This window comes from Thalassophryne amazonica, chromosome 12 (genome assembly GCF_902500255.1).
Source record: "Thalassophryne amazonica chromosome 12, fThaAma1.1, whole genome shotgun sequence".
Classification (NCBI taxonomy): Eukaryota; Metazoa; Chordata; class Actinopteri; order Batrachoidiformes; family Batrachoididae; genus Thalassophryne; species Thalassophryne amazonica.
This window is the reverse complement of record NC_047114.1, coordinates 42,322,628-42,344,006: the sequence shown is the minus strand read 5'-3', so window position 1 is coordinate 42,344,006 and position 21,379 is coordinate 42,322,628. Positions and strand designations below refer to the sequence as shown.

Genomic DNA, 21,379 nt, shown 5'->3' with positions numbered 1-21,379 from the left:
TGTTCAAAAGTATCAATATTTGCTCCGGGAGCTCTGTATAAACAACTAACAACCGTATTTTTTGAATTTATGGATGTAATTTTAACCGTAACACATTCCATGATATTATCAACTGTGAATGACATATTGTGAACTAATTTACAGTTGTAATCAGACCTTACATATAATGCCACACCCCCGCCTCTTCTCTTCTGTCGATTTACCTGAAACAATTGATAACCTTCAACTGTACAAGATCTTGATTGACATCAGTTAACCATGTTTCTGATATAGCGATCACTGAAAAACTTTTTCTAAATATATCTAAACAATCATTTATCCTTGAAAAATTCCGAGAAAGACTTCTACTATTAAAATGTATTATTGAAAAATCTCCATCTTTAATTTTATAATCATTAAATTGTTCTTCTGTAAAATAATTACATTGTCGCTCGATATTGTCACTAAAAAAAGAATCTGGATCTGATTCAGGTTCAAAATGGCGAGAGGCAGGATGACTATAATTAAATGTTTCCAAACAGAGCTCCTTGGCAGAAATAAACTGATTATTAACCGTGTTCATTATATTATATACAGATTTTCCTCCATCATCACAATCAACCAGTACATTTCTTTATGTATTACTTCACAACTTACATCAGTTAAACTTACTTACTAAGATCATGTTCATCTTTAATCCATAAGGTTTTAGCTTCTTCAGGTGTTCCATTTAATTTAATATAAACTTTACAGTTAAATGTCCATGTAGCCTGTATCTAGTTTTGTTTTCTTAAAAATCGTGCCTGTCTTGCTAAATCTGAATTTTTCTTGGTCAAGTATTCATTTATATATACATTCGATCCTTTTAAATTCTTTGCTTGTTTTAGAATTGCAAACTTCTGTTTCCTGTTTGTAAGCCTCAATAATATGACTTTAGGTTGATTTTGACCTCTCCGCGGTAAAAGGTGACTACTATCGATATCATTAGGGTTTATTAAAATTCCTTTGTCCTTCAAAAGTGAAATCACCTGTTCCTCTACAGAGAGGTTGTCCATTTCAGAGGGCTCCCTTCCTGAAGCCACCGCTCTTGCATAACTTCGAGGCTTAATGTCCAAACCTGTAATGAGAAGGTCATTTGACCTAGTTTGTTGTTCAAGTTCTGCAATTCGATTTTCCATAAGTTTTAATGATTTGTCTTTCTCTTCATTTGCCTTTTGTAATTCAACAACTTGTTTTGTTAATTCCAATATTTTTTGTTGTTGTTGTGAAATAATTTTCAGTTGATCAGCCACTTCTTTAATGGGCTTCATTTGTGCTGACATCTCATTTAGCATTTTTCTAATGTCCTCAAGTTCTTCCTCCATAAACACAGTACCCTTTTTTGGAGCCATAGCTGACGGGTCCTGAAGGCGAACCTACGACACCGACAGCAGGAGGTCCAACAAGCAGCAGCCGCAGATTTAGTAGGCCTCAAAACAGGCCGACGCGGTATAAGCACCCCTCGAGGCAAGTCGACAAAAGACCACTGCAAATCTCCCAGCAGCAGCAGCAGTAGCAGCGGTCTCAATGGATCTGATGGCAGCTGACGAATGCCGACGATGGTATCCAGCAGCAGCAACACGACGGATCCAACCGCCCCTGAGATGGTTGACGCATGCTAACAGCAGCGTCTCAGGCAAGCGTCGACCGCAACCCACCAGCCGTACTGCAGCCGCAGATCTTACAGGTCACAAAGGCGAGCTACTGGACTTCGACAGCGGTGTTCCAATCATTACAATAGCCGCAGGACTTACTTCGAGTTTTTCGCTGGTGGTCACAATACCGTTCTAACAGCAGAGCTAACGTTGAACATGGACAAGAAGCCCTGTGAGCGTGAGCAGGAAGCCCGTGACGTGAGCAGGAGGGTGGAGTCTGAGCACAGGAGGGTGGAGTCTGAGCGCAGGAGGATCTCCACCTCTCCAGGCTAGACTCAACCATCTCTCTACTCTCACTACAGATCACAATGTCATCTGCAAACATCATAGTCCATGGACACTCCTGTTTGAGCTCATCCGCCAACCTGTTCAACATCACTGCAAACAAGAAAGGACTCAGAGTTGATCCTTGGTGTAATCCCACCTCCACCTTGACTGAATCGGTCATTCCTACTGCGCATTTCACCACTGTCATACGATCCTTGTACATATCATGCACTATACTAATATACTTCTCTGCCACTCCAGACTTCCTCATGCAATTCCACAACTCTGTCATAAGCTTTCTATAAATCCACAAACACACAATACAACTCCTTCTGGCCTTCTCTATCCCTCTGCTTCAGCACTCTCAGAGCAAATATTGCATCTGTGGTGCTCTTTCTTGGTAAGAAATGATATTACTTCTCACAGGTTTTCACCTTTTCTCTAAGCCTAGCTTCTAGTACTCTTTCCCATAACTTCATGTTGTGGCTGATCAGCTTAATGCCTCTGTAGTTACTGCAACTCTGCACATCACCCTTGTTCTTGAAAATAGCAACCAGCACACTTTGTATCCACTCATCAGGGATCGTCTCACTGTCCAAGATTTTCCTCACTCTTATTAGCTCAGAATAAGTAACTGCATTCAGATAAAGAATGCAAGGCTGGCTCTAACAGTTTCATTAAGAGAACCTTAGACTATATAGACAGTGCTTTATGGTAAGTTTTAATATGTTTAGATATGTACTTTGTTAACCTAAATTCATGATATATTTCATGAAATTAGGGTCATTTTGACACCTTTGTAAAATGGTAAATGGACTGCATTTATATAGCACTTTTCCATCTACATCAGACACTCAAAGCGCTTTACAGTTATGCCTCACATTCACCCATTTGCACTCACACACCGATGTCAGGGTGCTGCCATGCAAAGTGCTCACTACACACCGGGAGTAACTCTGTGATTGAGGACCTTGCCCAAGGGCCCTTAGTGATTTTCCAGTCAGGCTGGGGTTTGAACCGAGGATCCTCTGGTTGAAGCCCAACGCTTAACTACTTGGCCATCACCTCCCCGTGTGATGCATGCTGCTCAAAAATTATGATGCAAATTTTTCTGCTTTTTCAAGGATTGTTAAAAAGTGAAAACACACGCACATAAATGCAAGAAAAAAGAGCTTGAAACACTTCAAATATTTTCACAACCATCCATTTCATGATCGATAGAGGCCAAGGGTTAAGAAAAATATGCCTGTGACTTGTTGGACAGGGGGAGGGGTTACTTAAATATGTAGACTTCTTTCTAAGATTCGCTGCCGCACTATAAAGTCAAGCAATACTGGTATTGTGGTATTTAAAGTGCACACTATTCAGACACTTGCTTGTTTCATTTCAGTTCCATTGTGGTTGTGCACAGGGGCAAAAGTACAAAAATGCTGCTTTAAACAAGTAAAATTTGTCAATTGTAGTGAAATAAGTCAACAAAATCAAAATGACATTACAGTTGGTTTCACAAAATCTACTGTTCTGCCTATTATACACTGGATTCGCCTGTACAAATCTTTTTCTTGGTGACAGTATGGACTATATGCACGGAGTGGTGTGACGTATTTCCGTTAAAATCTCTGATTGCTGTCTCATTTCCGGTTATGGCAGATGCCAGTGTTTGATTCTGTTAGATATCCAAAAACTTTAATCAATTTACAACATTTCTAGTATTTTTTTTGTCACTGTTCATGTTTGTGGTTGTGTGTATCTGTCATGACATCGAAGAAGACCAAGTTTTCTTTCCAGAGGAGAAAGGATAGCACACTGAGCTATCACTGCTGTGTACCCAAATGTACAGCTTCTGCGTGGTGTAACTCCATTTTGATGGTGTAACTCCGGTCAGGGCTGTAGGAATAAACATACAATTTAAATTCTTTCTCCATCAGGCTCTGTGGAGTTAAGGTCGCTAAACGAACAACCTGCCTCACATTTACTGAGACTTTGGGAAGCTCCAGTAAACAGCGAGTAAACTCAGCCGTCTTCACAGTACAGTGCACGTCGCTATAGTGTCCCCCGCACTGGAAGTTCCGGTGCCATCAGGCGTAGAACACGGAACTAATGCATGCATATGGTCCATAATAGAGAATAAAGAGTGATAATTGAAGCAAACGTCAGGGGTGATGGGTAGCTATGGCATTAAGCAGAGGAATGTGGAAGGCCATATAAGAATGGAGGAAGGTGCACACAGAAATTAGCAGGTTTCATTTGTCCTCAGTTTAATCAGTCCATAGTCCTACTTGCCATGCAGATGGACTTGAACTTGACCGAAGCTTCTGAGTGATTTTGGAGTCTCAGATTTGGATTCTGCATGACCAAAATGTACATTTTGATGGCAGAATCATCCATATTGTGCAGGTCTGTGCATATTTATTGTAAAAAGTAATATTTCTGTGAAAATGGGCACCTTGAATTTCAAGGAATGTCTAAGGAGTGTTTGTGCCAAACCTGGTGCCTCTATTAGCATATGAAAGATTCATCTGAAATTATCTGTTCTCTGCTGCACTATCTGGAACCTTGATTTCCAATTGAAATGCCAAATGTATTTTCATCTGATAAAGGACATTGAAAAACTGAGCAACAGTCCAGTTCTTGTTCTCCTTGTAGCCCATTTTCTGCACACGTTTGTGTGTGAAGACTCTTGATGCAATGACTCCAGCCTAAATACACTCATTATGAAGCTCCCCCGAGTTCTTGAATTGGCTTTGCTTGACAATCTTTTCAAGTCATCCCTGTTGCATTTGCATCTTTTTCAGGTAATGGTCAAACTTTTTACCTTGGTTTAATAATATTTTAACCATTTTTTTTTCTGAAAATCAAATTTCTTTGTCTTTGGCTGACCTTCAATTGCCAAACAAGGTTTGATTGAACGTTGTTCACATGCACAGGCATGCAGGTCAAAAACAGTACCTCCAATGTGCTATGTGTGGGTGTACATATAAAAACAGTTAGCAGTTCCTTGGATACCTTTTAGTGATGATTCTGATGATTTCCCTCCATTGTTTCTTTGGATCAGAAATTTTAGTTAAATATATCATATAGCAGACGAACACAGTGATATTTGAGAAGTGAAATGAAGTTTATAGGATTTACAGAAAGTGTGCAATAATTTTTTAAACAAAATTAGGCAAGTACATAAATTTGGGGAAAAAAAATACATCAATATTTAGTAGAGCCTCCTTTTGCAGAAATAACATCCTCTAAACGCCTCCTTACACAGGTGAATCCAATCATGAGAAAGGTATTTAAGGTGGCCATTTGCAAATGTTTCTCCTCTTTGTATCTCTTCTAATGAGTGGCAACATGGCAGCCTCTAAACAACTCTCAAATGACCTGAAAACAAAGATTGTTCAACATCATGGTTTAGGGGAAGGATACAAAAAACTATCTCAGAGATTTCAGCTGTCAGTTTCCACTGTGAGGAACATAGTGAGGAAATGGAAGACCGCAGGCACAGTACTAATTAAAGCCCCTGTCACAGTGGCGTATTCGTAGAGCTGCTTGTTGCAGCGTTGTGTTTCATTTAAATACGCCCAAAATACGCACGTACTCATCCTTCAACAGTGTTCGTTCATACTTGCAGCTGCATGTGTTCGCGTTTTAATGTGTGGACACAGTCGTGTGTGCCATGCCGCACCAGTTTCAGTGCTATTTTCTGCCTCTGTGGAAGTGCGCTCTGTTCTCTACTGCATGGTGTGGTGCGGCTCAAAAACAGTCATTTAACATTATTATTATTATTTTTTTTTTATGCAGCGAGAGTGTGTTTATTTTAGAGTCACAGCTCTTTTCAGCTTTGATCAGCTTTGATGCTGTATGGGAGAGTAATGCAGAGGAACCCTTTTCTGCATACACGCCACAAACAGAGTCACTTGAGGTATGCTAAAGCACATTTGGACAAACCAGCTTCATTTTGGAATAAGGTGCTGTGGACTGATGAAACTAAAATTGAGTTATTTGGACATAACAAGGGGAGATATGCGTGGCAGAAAAGAACACAGCATTCCAAGAAAAACACTTGCTACCTACAGCAAAATTTGGAGGTGGTACCATCATGCTGTGTGGCTGTGTGGCCAGTGCTGGTACTGGGAATCTTGTTAAAGTTGAGGGTCACATGGATTCCCAGCCCAGTCTCACGTTTTTTTTTTTTTCGTACTCCCGTCTCGAAATGAGTAAAATTTTTGTGACAGGGTTTTTTTAACTCACTATTACTAACGCTACTCCTACCCCCAAACCTAACCTTAACCATAACCTAGCCCTACACCTTCCCCCAACCCTAACCATAACCACCCCCAACCCCTCCGCTTGACTTTTAATTTTGTGCAGCCATCACGGATTAATTAGAATGAATTTGTGCTTCCATGACGAAAATGAGGAGCTTTTTATCACAATATATAATGTATATTTGTATATAATGTATATATTTTAATGTATATTTCGTGCTGCTGAATCACGACTTGCCGTGAGACCAGGTTGTGATTCTAGTCAATATCAGCAGATTCTTGAGAACAATGTTCATGAATCAGTGACAAAGTTGAAGTTGTACCGGGGCTGGATCTTTCAACAAGACAACAACCCTAAACACTGCTCAAAATCTATTGAGGCATTCATGCAGAGGAACAAGTACAATGTTCTGGAATGGCCATCTCAGTCCCCAGACCTGAATATTATTGAAAATCTGTGGTGTGATTTTAAGCTTGGAAAACCAACAAACCTGACTGAACTGGAGATGTTTTGTAAAGAAGAATGGATCAAAATACCTTCAACCAGAATCCAGACTCTCATTGGAAGCTATAGGAAGCCTTTAGAGGCTGTTATTTCTGCAAAAGCAGGATCTACTAAATATTGATGTATTTTTTTCTGTTGGGGTGCCAAAATTTATGATTCTGCCTAATTTTGCTTAAAGAATTATTGCACACTTTCTGTAAATCCTATAAACTTCATTTCACCTCTCAAATATCACTGTGTTTCTCTGCTTATATGATATACGAGGGCTGTCAATAAAGTATAGGTCCTTTTTATTTTTTTCAAAAACTATATGGATTTCATTCATATGTTTTTACGTCAGACATGCTTGAACCCTCGTGCGCATGCGTGAGTTTTTCCACGCCTGTCGGTGACGTCATTCGCCTGTGAGCACTCCTTGTGGGAGGAGTCGTCCAGCCCCTCGTCGGAATTCCTTTATCTGAGAAGTTGTCTCCTTTCCACTGTTAAAGGAGATTTTTTTAATGAAAGACGTGCGGACGGGTCCCCGCGTCGGGACACAGCCAGCGTGGTGCGGCGGCACAGGAAAAACACCTCCATGTTGATAACCATTTGTAAAATCCAAGCGGCTTTTGATGGCTTTCAGTGGAGTGAGTATATGAGAAATTGTTTAACAGCTGGACATGTTCCAACTTGTCCTTAAGGCTTCCAACGGAGGTGTTTTTCCTATGGCGGAGCGTCGCAGCGGCTGCGAGCCGACGCTGCAATCCGTCCGCATGTCTTTCATTAAAAAAATCCCCAAACTTTGACAAACAACTGTATACACACACACACACACACATATATATACATTTTGCGAAATGCCTATCTCGGCTTTCAATGCTTATCAGTCGAGTGAGTTATAAGAGAAATTGTGGAGAGCTGGGCATGTCCGAACTTGTCCTCTGACATGCCGAAACGGAGGCGTTCTTTGTCTCGCTCAAACAGCAAATCGGTCGTGATGCACAAAGCCTCCGCGCGGCTTTCCACGACAAAATCTCTTGTTAAAAGTGAAATCTACCGGAAAATGGTTGATGTCCAGCTCTTGTGATAACCAGAGAAAGTGCACTGGCGCCATCTTATTTGGCTGATCTGGTGGAACTCTACATGCCGGCCCGGGCTTTGCGGTCGCAGGTTGTGGGACTTCTCTGTGTTCCCTGGGTGAAGAAGAAGTCAGCAGGTCAAAGAGCCTTTTCATATCGTGCACCCACCCTGTGGAACAGTCTTCCTGCGACCGTGAGGCAGTCTGAGTCTGTGGACATTTTTAAGTCAAGACTCAAAACCTATTTTTATTCTCTTTCTTATGGATAGTTTTTATTTTTATTTGTTTTATTCTTTTACTTCTGTTTTTATTTATGTATTTGAATTTTTTTTATTCATTTCTAATTATTTATTCAATTTTATTGTTATGTGGGCCGCTGAAGAGGAGGTACTGCTGGCCCACCACCACCAGTCGGCGCCCTGCTTGGAGTGCGGGCTTCAAGCATGAGAGGGCGCCAGAGCTATTGGAAGTGACAGCTGTCACCTGTCAACCTCACCAGCTGTCTCTCATTAACCTCCTTACAAGAAGCGGATCACAACTCCACCTCCTCGCCGAGAAATCATCTACCACAAAGGTAATTTCTCTGCTGACTTATCGATTGTCTAAACTTTGTTCTGTGTGCAGCCGCATTCCTGTGGTGATCCAGAAGAGGGACCAACAGGAGCTGCACGAGAGAAACGTATCTGGAGGTGGAGGTTTTCCCTCCCAGAGAGTTTGAGTGTAAAGGTTGCTGGGTGTGAGGACTCACACTCACCTCCTTCTGTTTCTTCTTTGCCAGCAGTACCAGGGCCGACAACGGAGGACAGAGACCACCTGGGGATTCGGGACTTGGCGGCTCCGGTGTTCTTCAGGCCGTTGGTGGTGGAAGCGGTGTGGGCCCCAGCTCCTCGTTCATCAGAGGTCTCCTATCTTCGAGCCTGCCCACTGTCCTCTTGTATACAATTGGCACCTGTTATTTCTGTTTGTATTCCGTTGTGTACTTTCGCAACATTAAATTGTTACTCCTTTTCTTATCCATTGTCCGTTCACTTGCGCCTCCTGTTGTGGGTCCGTGTTACGACACCTTCCCAACAGGATTTCTCGGCCATTCGTCATGGATCCCGAGGGGCGTCAACCACAGCTTGAACAGCCAATGGGAGAACAAGGAGCGCAGGCGGCAGCAGGAGGCGTGGTAAGTGATCTGCAGCACATCCTTACTGCTTTCACTGCTCAGTTACAGCTGGTAACCGAGCAAAATGCAGTCCTCAATCGGAGGATGGAGGCTCTCACCGCCAGAGTGGAAGCACGCGAGTCAAGCGTCGCTGCAGTGTCTCCTCCTGCTGGCCCGGTGCCTGATAGAGATGTTCCACTGGCCGTTCAACTACCCCCCCCACCGTCCCCTGAAGCTTACATAAGTCCTCCCGAACCGTACGGAGGCTGTGTAGAAACGTGCACAGACTTCCTAATGCAGTGTTCGCTCGTTTTTGCACAGCGTCCAGTTATGTACGCATCAGACGCCACCCGGGTGGCTTATGTAATTAATCTGCTTCGAGGTGAGGCACGCGCTTGGGCTACAGCGCTCTGGGAACAGGATTCATGGCTTCTGTCATCATACGCTGGGTTTATACGGAATTCAAACAAGTGTTTGATCACCCAACAGAGACGAGACTGCCTCGACCGTGCTGCTGTCACTGAGACAGGGGCGTCGGAGCGCAGCTGAGTACGCTGTCGACTTCCGCATCGCGGCTGCGAGGTCTGGCTGGAACGACGTTGCGCTCCGCGCTGCCTTCATAAGCGGACTGTCTCCAGTACTGAAGGAGCATTTACTGGCTAAAGATGAACCGCAGGATTTCGACGGGCTTGTTAATCTGGTTATACGATTAGACAACCGCTTAAATGAACACCGTCGGGAGCAGGCCGGAGGGCGTGGCCAGGCACAAGCCGTCCCTCTCTCTTCCGGGTCAGAAAGGGTGACGTCGTCCCCACGCTCCGTTGCCAGTGGGCTCCGTGTGGCAACAGCTCCCCCTGCTGACGAAGCTATGGACACGAGCAGGGCCAAAGTAAGATCTGATGTCAGACAAGGAGGCTGGCCCGCGGGGAGTGTTTTTACTGTGGCTCATGTGAGCATTTGTTAAAAGACTGCCCCAAACGGTCAAACACCAACGCCCGCCCTTAGAAACTGGGCTAAGGGTGGGCCATAACATGTACACGGGGAAACCCCGCAAATCAGCACGAATCCCAGTGATAATCCTAAGTGGGGATTTAACCCTTCACGCCCCAGCACTGGTGGACACGGGGTCCGAAGGGAATCTGTTAGATAGCAGATGGGCAAAGGAAGTGGGGCTCCCTCTAGTGGCTCTGCCTTCGCCTTTGAAGGTACGGGCACTAGATGGCACCCTACTCCCGTTGATTACACACCGGACCCAGCCCGTGACTCTGATTGTGTCTGGGAATCACAGGGAGGAGATCGTGTTTTACGTGACACCTTCTACCTCCCGAGTGATTTTGGGTTTTCCTTGGATGGTTAAGCACAATCCCCGGATCGATTGGCCGTCTGGGGCAGTGGTGCAGTGGAGCGAAACCTGCCACCGGGAGTGTTTAGGATCCTCGGTTCCTCCCGGGTTCACGGCTAAGGAGGAGGTTAAGAGCCCCCCCAATCTGACGGCGGTGCCAGAGGTGTACCATGATCTAGCTGACGTCTTCAGCAAAGATCTGGCACTCACTCTTCCACCGCACCGACCGTACGATTGTGCCATTGATTTGATCCCGGACGTTGAGTACCCGTCCAGTAGACTGTACAACCTCTCACGCCCGGAACGCGAATCAATGGAGACCTACATCCGGGACTCCTTGGCTGCCGGGTTGATCCGGAACTCCACCTCCCCGATGGGTGCTGGTTTCTTTTTTGTGGGCAAGAAGGACGGCGGACTCCGTCCATGCATTGATTACAGGGGGTTGAACAAGATCACGGTTCGCAATCGATACCCATTGCCCCTCTTGGATTCGGTGTTCACACCCCTGCATGGAGCCCGAATATTCACCAAACTTGATCTTAGGAATGCGTATCACCTAGTTCGGATCCGGAAGGGAGACGAATGGAAGACGGCATTTAACACCCCTTTAGGTCATTTTGAGTACCTGGTCATGCCGTTTGGTCTCACCAACGCGCCCGCGACGTTCCAAGCATTGGTTAACGACGTCTTGCGGGACTTCCTGCATCGGTTTGTCTTCGTATATCTGGATGATATACTCATCTTTTCCCCGGACCCTGAGACCCATGTCCGGCATGTACGTCAGGTCCTTCAGCGGTTGTTGGAAACCGGTTGTTTGTGAAGGGCGAGAAGTGTGAGTTCCATCGCACTTCTTGTCCTTCCTGGGGTTTATCATCTCCTCCAACTCCGTCGCCCCGTATCCGGCCAAGGTTGCGGCGGTGAGGGATTGGCCCAACCAAAGAGCCGTAGAAGCTGCAACAGTTCCTCGGCTTTGCAAACTTCTACAGGAGGTTCATTAAGAGCTACAGTCAGGTTGTTAGCCCCCTGACCGCCCTGACCTCCACTAAAGTCCCCTTCACCTGGTCGGACCGGTGCGAGGCCGCATTTCAGGAGTTGAAACGCCGGTTTTCGTCTGCGCCAGTTCTGGTGCAGCCTGATCCTACTCGCCAGTTTGTAGTGGAGGTGGACGCCTCAGACTCAGGAATAGGAGCCGTCCTGTCCCAGAGCGGGGAGTCCGATAAGGTTCTCCATCCTTGTGCCTACTTTTCCCGCAGGTTGACCCCCGCAGAGCGGAATTATGACGTGGGCAATCGAGAACTCCTCGCGGTGAAGGAGGCTCTGGAGGAGTGGAGACACCTGTTGGAGGGAGCTACGGAGCCTTTCACGGTTTTCACAGACCACCGGAACCTGGAGTACATCCGGACCGCCAGGCGGCTGAACCCCAGGCAAGCCCGCTGGTCCCTGTTCTTCGCTCGCTTCGACTTCCGGATCACCTACCGCCCCGGGACTAGGAATCAACGATCCGATGCTCTGTCCCGGGTGCACGAAGAGGAGGCCAAGGCTGAGTTGTCGGACCCCATCGATACCATCCTTCCCGAGTCCACTGTCGTGGCCACCCTCACCTGGGACGTAGAGGAGACCGTCCGGGAGGCCCAGGCAAGGAACCCGGATCCAGGAGACGGTCCAAAGAACAAGCTTTACGTCCCACCAGAGGCCAGGGCTGCCGTCTTGGACTTCTGTCACGGCTCCAAGCTCTCCTGTCATCCTGGAGTGCGTAGGACCGTGGCAGTAGTCCAGCAGCGCTTCTGGTGGGCGTCACTGGAAGCCGACGTCCGGGACTACGTCCAGGCCTGCACCACCTGTGCCAGGGGCAAGGCGGACCATCACAAGACCAGGGGTCTCCTCCAACCCCTGCCTGTGCCTCATCGCCCCTGGTCCCACATTGGCCTGGACTTCGTCACGGGCCTCCCGCCGTCCCAGGGCAACACCGCCATACTGACGATAGTGGACCGGTTCTCCAAGGCGGCCCACTTCGTGGCCCTCCCGAAGCTCCCGACGGCCCAGGAGACAGCAGACCTCCTGGTCCACCACGTCGTGCGTCTGCATGGGATCCCATCGGACATCGTCTCGGATCGTGGTCCCCAGTTCTCCTCGCAGGTCTGGAGGAGTTTTTGTAAGGAGCTGGGGGCCACCGTACGTCTCTCGTCCGGGTATCACCCACAGACGAACGGCCAGGCAGAGCGGGCGAACCAGAACCTAGAACAGGCCCTTCGCTGTGTCACCTCCGCGCATCCGGCGGCCTGGAGCAACCATCTGGCCTGGATCGAGTACGCGCACAACAGCCAAGTGTCTTCCGCCACCGGCCTCTCCCCTTTCGAGGCGTGTCTGGGCTACCAGCCCCCATTATTCCCACTTGTGGAGGGAGAGGTCGGGGTACCCTCGGTCCAGGCCCACCTACGGAGGTGCCGCCGGGTGTGGCGAACCGCCCGTTCTGCCCTGTTGCGGGCCCAGACGAGGGCTAAGACCCATGCAGACCGCCGGCGTTCCCCGGCCCCTGCATACCAACCTGGGCAGGAGGTGTGGTTATCCACCAAGGACATCCCGCTTTAGGTGACATCTCAGAAACTGAAGGACCGTTTCATTGGGCCGTTCCCTATCGCCAAGATCCTCAGTCCGGCCGCAGTGAAGCTGACACTCCCGGCTTCACTGCGGATCCATCCCATTTTTCATGTCTCTAGGCTTAAACCATGCCACACCTCACCACTCTGCACCCCTGGACCCGAGCCACCTCCTGCCCGAATCATCGACGGGGAGCCGGCATGGACTGTTCGTCGGCTCCTGGACGTCCGTCGGATGGGCCGGGGTTTTCAGTACTTGGTGGACTGGGAGGGTTATGGACCCGAAGAACGCTCCTGGGTGAAACGGAGCTTCATCCTGGACCCGGCCCTTCTGATCGATTTCTACCGCCGACACCCGGACAAGCCTGGTCGGGCGCCAGGAGGCGCCCGTTGAGGGGGGGGTCCTGTTATGTGGGCCGCTGAAGAGGAGGTACTGCTGGCCCACCACCACCAGTCGGCGCCCTGCTTGGAGTGCGGGCTTCAAGCATGAGAGGGCGCCAGAGCTATTGGAAGTGACAGCTGTCACCTGTCAACCTCACCAGCTGTCTCTCATTAACCTCCTTACAAGAAGCGGATCACAACTCCACCTCCTCGCCGAGAAATCATCTACCACAAAGGTAATTTCTCTGCTGACTTATCGATTGTCTAAACTTTGTTCTGTGTGCAGCCGCATTCCTGTGGTGATCCAGAAGAGGGACCAACAGGAGCTGCACGAGAGAAACGTATCTGGAGGTGGAGGTTTTCCCTCCCAGAGAGTTTGAGTGTAAAGGTTGCTGGGTGTGAGGACTCACACTCACCTCCTTCTGTTTCTTCTTTGCCAGCAGTACCAGGGCCGACAACGGAGGACAGAGACCACCTGGGGATTCGGGACTTGGCGGCTCCGGTGTTCTTCAGGCCGTTGGTGGTGGAAGTGGTGTGGGCCCCGGCTCCTCGTTCATCAGAGGTCTCCTATCTTCGAGCCTGCCCACTGTCCTCTTGTATACAATTGGCACCTGTTATTTCTGTTTGTATTCCATTGTGTACTTTCGCAACATTAAATTGTTACTCCTTTTCTTATCCATTGTCCGTTCACTTGCGCCCCCTGTTGTGGGTCCGTGTTACGACACCTTCCCAACATTTATGTTGACTTGTTTTATGTAAGGTGCCTTGAGATGGCTTTTGCTGTGATTTGGCACATTATAAGCTAATTAAATTAAAATTAATTAATTAATTAACTTATTATGCACTTGGAGCAAGATATACTAAGTCAAGCCATTGACTCAAGTAACTGAAAAAAGACATAAAAGTACAGATTTTTTTTTTTTCTATGTAGTTATTTATTTTTGGTTCCAAAGGTTCGCACTTTTCTTTTACCTTTTTTGACAAGGAACGACTTTAGTTCTCAGTTGAAGATGCTATCTTTACAGTTTTACAAATAAGGACTTGATCTTGGAGAAACCATTATGTTTACATTTTACATGCACTTTTTCCTTTAATTTTCTCCACAAAGAAAGGGCTTGATTTCATAGGTCTTTGTTTTTTAAATGTTTGAAAATATAACAAACTTGTTTTCAACATTCTGTCTTGTGATTTTTTTAAATGCATCACACTCTTGTGTACATACAGTATGAGTAAACTTTAAGAATAATTTAAGGAGTATATTTTCAGTATATAAATAGTAAGCTACAAGTAATATGCCAAGCAAAATTAAAGTATAAAAAGTAAAATAGTGAAATAACCAATGTGTATAACAGTATATTTTAAGTATTCGATAATAAACTAAAAATAGGGATTCAAAGTACTCAACTAGTACAATGGCAGTATATCGATAAGTGCACTTCTGGTATACTTTAAGCATTCAAGAGGGATATACCAAGTACATTGATAATATATAGATGAGTGTACTTGTTGTATACTTTAAAGTGTACTTTTGCAAACTTAAAATGAACTTTAAAATATACTTTTATAAACTTGAAATTTCCGATTTAGTCTGAAAAAGTATTACATTTGTGTACTTTCTAGTATACTTACAGTACACAGTCTGTAGTATACGAGGTCTGTTAGAAAAGTATCCGACCTTATTATTTTTTTTCAAAAACCATATGGATTTGAATCACGTGTGATTGTGTCAGCCAAGCTTGAACCCTCGTGCACATGCATGAGTTTTTTCATGCCTGTCCGTTGCTTAATTCGCCTGTGAGCAGACTTTGAGTGAGGTGTGGTCCACCCCTCTCGTCTATTTTTTATTGCGAATAAATGTCTGAACGATTTGGATCTTTGCTGCATCAATTTTTTTCCAGAAACTGTAAGAGACCTCCAGGTGGACACCGTTCGAAAAATTAATATGGCTTTCAGGGACGATTTTATGGGGATTAAACAGATTAAGGAGTGTTACTGCCCCTTTAAGGACGGCCCACAACTGCCGAGAGTGCAGCGCGCTCCCAGCGCCGATGGACAGGCTGACACCCCGCACAAACAACCAGATCATTTCCAACATGAAAGCTTTGTTGATCCGGGACCTCGTCTGACTTTCACAAAAAGGTAGAAGATGTGGACATCAGCACTTTTTCCGGCACATTCCACCCTTACAGGAGGCTTTTTTCATGGAAAAAGAAGCCGAGGGACACGCCACGGAGCCGTTCATTACGTGGGAAAAAACCACCTCGGTGTTGGTCTCACAGGACGGCTTAAAGGTGGATTTCAGACGGATTCCGGTTGCTTTCCAGTCGTGTGAATATCCGATTGTGATTGTGCATGAGCTGGACATGCCAGAACATGTCCTGTGAGGCTTCATCACGGCGTTTCTTTTCGCCATGCAGCTCTGCCGCGACGCGCGTTCATTTCTAAACTGGATGCTGTCTTGATCCGGTATGTCCTCTGACTAGCACAGGAATTGTGAAAAGACGCGCCGAACTCCTCCGCACGTCTGTCTTAATGTGCCGAAAAAGTGCTGATGTCCACGTCTTTTCACAATTCCTGTGCTAGTCAGAGGACATACCGGATCAAGACAGCGTCCAGTTTAGAAATGAACGGCACATTTCACTGTTACAGGAGTTTTTTCATGGAAAGAGGAACAAAGGTGGAGGAATTCCACGCGTCGTGGCGGAGCTGCATGGCGAAAAGAAACGCCGTGATGAAGCCTCACAGGACATGTTCTGGCATGTCCAGCTCATGCACAATCACAATCGGATATTCACACGACTGGAAAGCAACCGGAATCCGTCTGAAATCCACCTTTAAGCCGTCCTGTGAGACCAACACCGAGGTGGTTTTGTCCCGCGTAATGAACGGCTCCGTGGCGCGTCCCTCGGCTTCTTTTTCCATGAAAAAAAAACCTCCTGTAACGGTAGAATGTGCCGGAAAAAGTGCTGATGTCCATATCTTCTGCCTTTTTGTGAAAGTCAGACGAGGTCCTGGATCAAGAAAGCTTTCACGTTGGAAATGATCTGGTTGTTTGTGCGGGGTGTCACGCCTGTCCATCCGCGCTGGGAGCGCGCTGCGCTCTCAGCAGTTGTGGGCCATCCTTAAAGGGGCAGTAACACTCCTTAATCTGTTTAATCCCCATAAAATTGTGTTGTGTGTGTCGCTGAAGAGGAGGTACTGCTGGCCCACCACCACCAGATGGTGCCCTGCTTGGAGTGCGGGCTCCAAGCACGAGAGGGCGTCAGAGCTGCTGGGAGTGACAGCTGTCACTTATCAGCACCAGCTGTCACTCATCACCATCACTATAAAGGCCGGACTGCAACTCCACCTCCTCGCCAAGAAATCAGCTACCAATCAAGGTAACCTTCTCTGTGATTGATATTGTAACTAAACATTGTTCTGTGTGCAGCCGTGTTCCTGCAGGCTCTGTCTGAAGCTGGATTGGTGGATAGTGGGAGTGCGACGTTCTTCGCCTCTCACTCCATCCAGGGAAGAGACTAACAGGAGCTGCACGGGTGAAATTGTTTCTGGAGGTGGAGGTTCTCCCTCCCGGAGGAATTAATCAAGGGACGATTACTGGGTGTGTCTTCACACACCCACCATTAACTGTTTCTGTTTCTGCCAGCAGTACCTGGTCTGACAGCTGGAGACGGTGGCCACCTGGGACTCGGGACTTGGCGGCTCCGGTGTTCTTCAGATCCGCTGGCGGTGGAGGTCGTGTGGGATCTGGCTCTTCTTTGGACAGACGTCTTCTATCCTCGAGCCTACCCACACGTCACTTTGTATACGATTGACTGTACTCCTCTATTGTTTTTGTCTGTATTCTGTTGTGCAATTCACAACATTAAATTGTTACTTTTTGGCTCATCCATTGTCCGTTCATTAACGCCCCCTGTTGTGGGTCCGTGTCACTACACCTTCCCAACAGGATTTCTCAGCCAGCGTCATGGATCCCGAGGGGCATCAACCATTGCCTGAACAGCCAATGGAAGAGCGAGGTGAACAGGCGTCAGCAGGAGGCGTGTCAGGTGAGCTGCAGCAAATTTTAACCGCTTTCACTTCGCAGTTGGACTTAGTCACTGAGCAGAATGTTATTCTCAATCGGAGGATGGAGGCTCTCACCGCCCAGGTGGAAGCGCGTGCTCAGGGCGCTGCTGCAGCACCTCCTCCTGCTGACCGGAGGCCTGAAACAGACATTTCGCTGGTCGTTCAACGACCCCCCCCACCATCCCCTGAAGCTTACATAAGCCCTCCGGAGCCGTACGGAGGCTGTGTCGAGACGTGCGCGGACTTCTTAATGCAGTGCTCGCTCGTCTTTTCACAGCGTCCCGTCATGTATGAGTCAGACACCAGCCAGGTGGCTTACGTAATAAATTTGCTTCGAGGAGAGGCACGCGCCTGGGCTACGGCGCTCTGGGAGCAGAATTCACGGCTCCTAACGACATATACTGGGTTTGTCAGGGAGTTCAGACAGGTGTTCGACCACCCTCATAGAGGCGAGACCGCTTCAAGCGTGCTGCTGTCGATAAGACAGGGGTGCCGGAGCGCAGCTAAGTATGCAGTCGACTTCCGCATCGCGGCAGCGTGAGCCGGCTGGAATGCTGTTGCGCTCCGCGCCGCCTTCGTAAACGGACTGTCTCTGGTCCTTAAGGAGCACCTGGTGGCGAAGGACGAGCCGCGGGATTTAGACGGGCTTATGGACCTGGTTATACGGTTAGACAACCGATTAAAAGAACACCGACAGCAGCGAGACAAGGGGCGTGGTCAGGCACAAGCCGTCCCTCTTCCTCTCGGGTCCGAAAGGGAGCCATCTTCCCCACACTCCACAGCCAGGGTACTCCACGTGACGACAGCTCCCCCTGCTGCCGTTGTTAGGGAAACGAGCAGGACCAAAATGAGATCAGATCAGAGACAAAGGAGGCTGGTCCGTGGGGAGTGTTTTCTCTGCAGCTCAACCGAGCACACGCAGAAAAACTGCCCCAAATGGTCAAAACAGCAGCACTTGTCCTTAGAGACTGGGCTAAGGGTGGGTCATAATACTCACGCGGGGAAACCCCGACGATCTGCATGCATCCCAGTTACGATCCTGAGTGGGGATCTAACCCTTCACGCCCCAGCACTGGTGGACACGGGGTCAGAGGGGAATCTGCTGGATAGCAGATGAGAAAAGGAGGTTGGGCTCCCTCTAGTGGCCTTACCGTCACCATTGTCGGTACAGGCACTAGATGGCACCCTTCTTCCACTAATCACACATCAGACACAGCCAGTGATAATGGTTGTGTCTGGAAATCACAGGGAGGAGATTGTGTTTTATGTAACACCTTCTACCTCCTGAGTGATTTTGGGTTTTCCATGGGTGTTAAAACACAATCCCCGGATTGATTGGCCATCTGGGGTTGTGACGCAGTGGAGCGAAACCTGCCACCGGGAGTGTTTAGGATCCTCGGTTCCACCCGGTGTGACAGCTAAGGAGGAGGTTAAAGTCCCCCCCAGTCTGACAGCGGTGCCTAAGGAGTACCATGATCTCGCTGACGTCTTCAGCAAAGATCTGGCACTCACGCTGCCCCTGCACCGTCCGTACGATTGTGCCATTGATTTGATACCGGGAGCTGAGTACCCGTCCAGCAGGCTGTACAACCTCTCACGTCCGGAACGCGAATCAATGGAGACCTACATCCGGGACTCGTTAGCTGCCGGGTTGATCCGGAACTCCACCTCCCCGATGGGTGCTGGTTTCTTTTTTGCGGGCAAAAAAGACGACGGACTCCGTCCACGCATTGACTACAGAGGGTTGAACGAGATCACGTTTCGCAACCGATACCCATTACCTCTGTTGGATTCAGTGTTCAAGCCCTTGCATGGAGCCCAAATTTTCACTAAACTGGATCTTAGGAATGCTTATCACCTGGTTCGGATCCGGGAGGGAGACGAGTGGAAGATGGCATTTATTTAACACCCCGTTAGGTCACTTTGAGTACCTGGTCATGCCGTTCGGCCTCACCAATGCGCCCGCGACGTTCCAAACGTTGGTTAATGACGTCTTGCAGGACTTCCTGCATCGGTTTGTCTTCGTATATCTGGACGATATACTCATCTTTTCCTCGGATCCTGAGACTCATGTTCAGCATGTACGTCAGGTCCTGCAGCGGTTGTTGGAGAACCGGCTATTTGTGAAGGGCGAGAAGTGTGAGTTCCACCGTACTTCTTTGTCCTTCCTGGGATTTATTATCTCCTCCAACTCCGTCGCCCCTGATCTGGCCAAGGTTGCGGCGGTGAGAGATTGGCCCCAACCAAGAAACCGTAGGAAACTACAGCAGTTCCTCGGTTTTGCTAATTTTTACCGGAGGTTCATCAAAGGCTACAGTCAGGTAGTTAGCCCCCTGACAGCCCTGGCCTCCACAAAAGTCCCCTTCACCTGGTCGGATCGGTGCGAAGCCGTGTTTAGGGAGTTGAAACGCCGGTTCTCGACTGCGCCAGTTTTGGTGCAGCCCGATCCAAAACGCCAGTTTATAGTTGAAGTGGATGCCTCTGACTCAGGGATAGGAGCCGTGTTATCCCAGAGCGGGGAGTCCGACAAGGTCCTCGCCCATGTGCCTACTTTTCCCGCAGGTTGACCCCGGCTGAAAGGAACTATGACGTCGGCAATCTGGAACTTCTTGTGGTGAAGGAGGCTCTGGAGGAGTGAAGACACCTGTTGGAGGGAGGTTCGGTACCATTCACGGTTTTCACAGACCATCTGAACCTGGAGTACATCCGGACCGCCAAGCATCTGAACCCCAGGCAAGCCCGCTGGTCACTGTTCTTTGAGTGTTTTGACTTTCAGATCACATACCGCCCCGGGACGAAGAACCAACGGTCTGACGCCCTGTCCCGGGTGCACGAGGAGGAAGTCAGGACCGAGCTGTCAGACCCTACAGAAACCATCATCCCCGAGTCCACTGTCATGGCCACCTTCACCTGGGTCGTGGAGAAGACCGTCCGGGAGGCCCTGACACGGAACCCGGACCCGGGGACTGGACCGAAGGACAAGATGTACGTCCCACCAGAGGCCAGGCTGCAGTCCTTGACTTCTGTCACGATCCAAGCTCTCCTGCCACCCGGGGGTGCGAAAAACCATGGCAGTGGTCCGGCAGCGCTTCTGGTGGGCATCTCTGGAAGCCGACGTCCGGGAGTACATCCAGGCCTGCACCACCTGCGCCAGGGGCAAAGCCGACTACCACAAGACCCAAGGCCTCCTCCAGCCTCTGCCTGTGCCTCATCGCCCCTGGTCTCACATCCGCCTGGACTTCCCGCCGTCCCAGGGCATGATTGCCATCCTCAAGATAGTGGACCGGTTCTCCAAGGCGGCCCACTTTGTGGCCCTCCCGAAGCTCCCGACAGCCCAGGAGACAGCAGACCTCCTGATCCACCACGTCGTGCATCTGCATGGGTTTCCATCGGACATTGTCTCAGATCGTGGTCCTCAGTTCTCCTCCCAGGTCTGGAGGAGTTTCTGTAGGGAACTGGAGGCCACCGTAAGTCTCTCATCTGGGTACCACCCCCAGATGAACGGGCAGGCAGAGCGGACGAACCAGGAACTGGAGCAGGCCCTCCACTGCGTGACCTCCGCGCACCCGATGGTCTGGAGCAACCATCTGGCCTGGATCGAGTACGCTCATAATAGCCAAGTTTCATCTGCCACCAGCCTCTCCCCATTTGAGGTATGTTTGGGGTACCAGTCCCCATTGTTTCCGCTAGTGGAGGGAGAGGTCGGGGTGCCCTCGGTCCAGGCCCATCTGAGGAGGTGCCGTCGGGTGTGGCGTATCGCCCGCTCTGCCCTGCTCAAAGCCCGGACGAGGGCTAAGGCCCATGCAGACCGCTGGCGTGCCCCGGCCCCTACGTATCAGCCCGGGCAGGTGGTTTGGCTATCTACAAAGGACATCCCCCTGCAAGTGGAATCCCAGAAACTGAAGGACGGATTCATTGCACCCTTCAACATCACCAAAGTCCTCAGCCCAGCTACCAGCTTCACTGCAGATCCATCCGGTTTTTCATGTGTCACGCCTCAAACCCTGACATACCTCTCTGCTCTGTACCCCTGGACCTGCGCCGCCACCTGCCCGGATCATTGACGGGGAGCCGGCTTGG

At 48.7% G+C, this 21,379-nt stretch overlaps 1 protein-coding gene across 1 annotated transcript in view; it reads left to right on the top strand.

Moving 5' to 3' along the window:
• Positions 1-1,829: 1,829 nt before the first annotated feature.
• LOC117521224 (mitochondrial ubiquitin ligase activator of nfkb 1-A) overlaps positions 1,830-21,379 on the top strand; it is a 46,851-nt gene continuing 27,301 nt past the window's right edge. The window contains exon 1 of the mRNA XM_034182562.1: positions 1,830-1,941. Within this exon, the coding sequence (XP_034038453.1) occupies positions 1,830-1,941 (112 nt within the window). The remainder of the gene's footprint in view (positions 1,942-21,379) is intronic.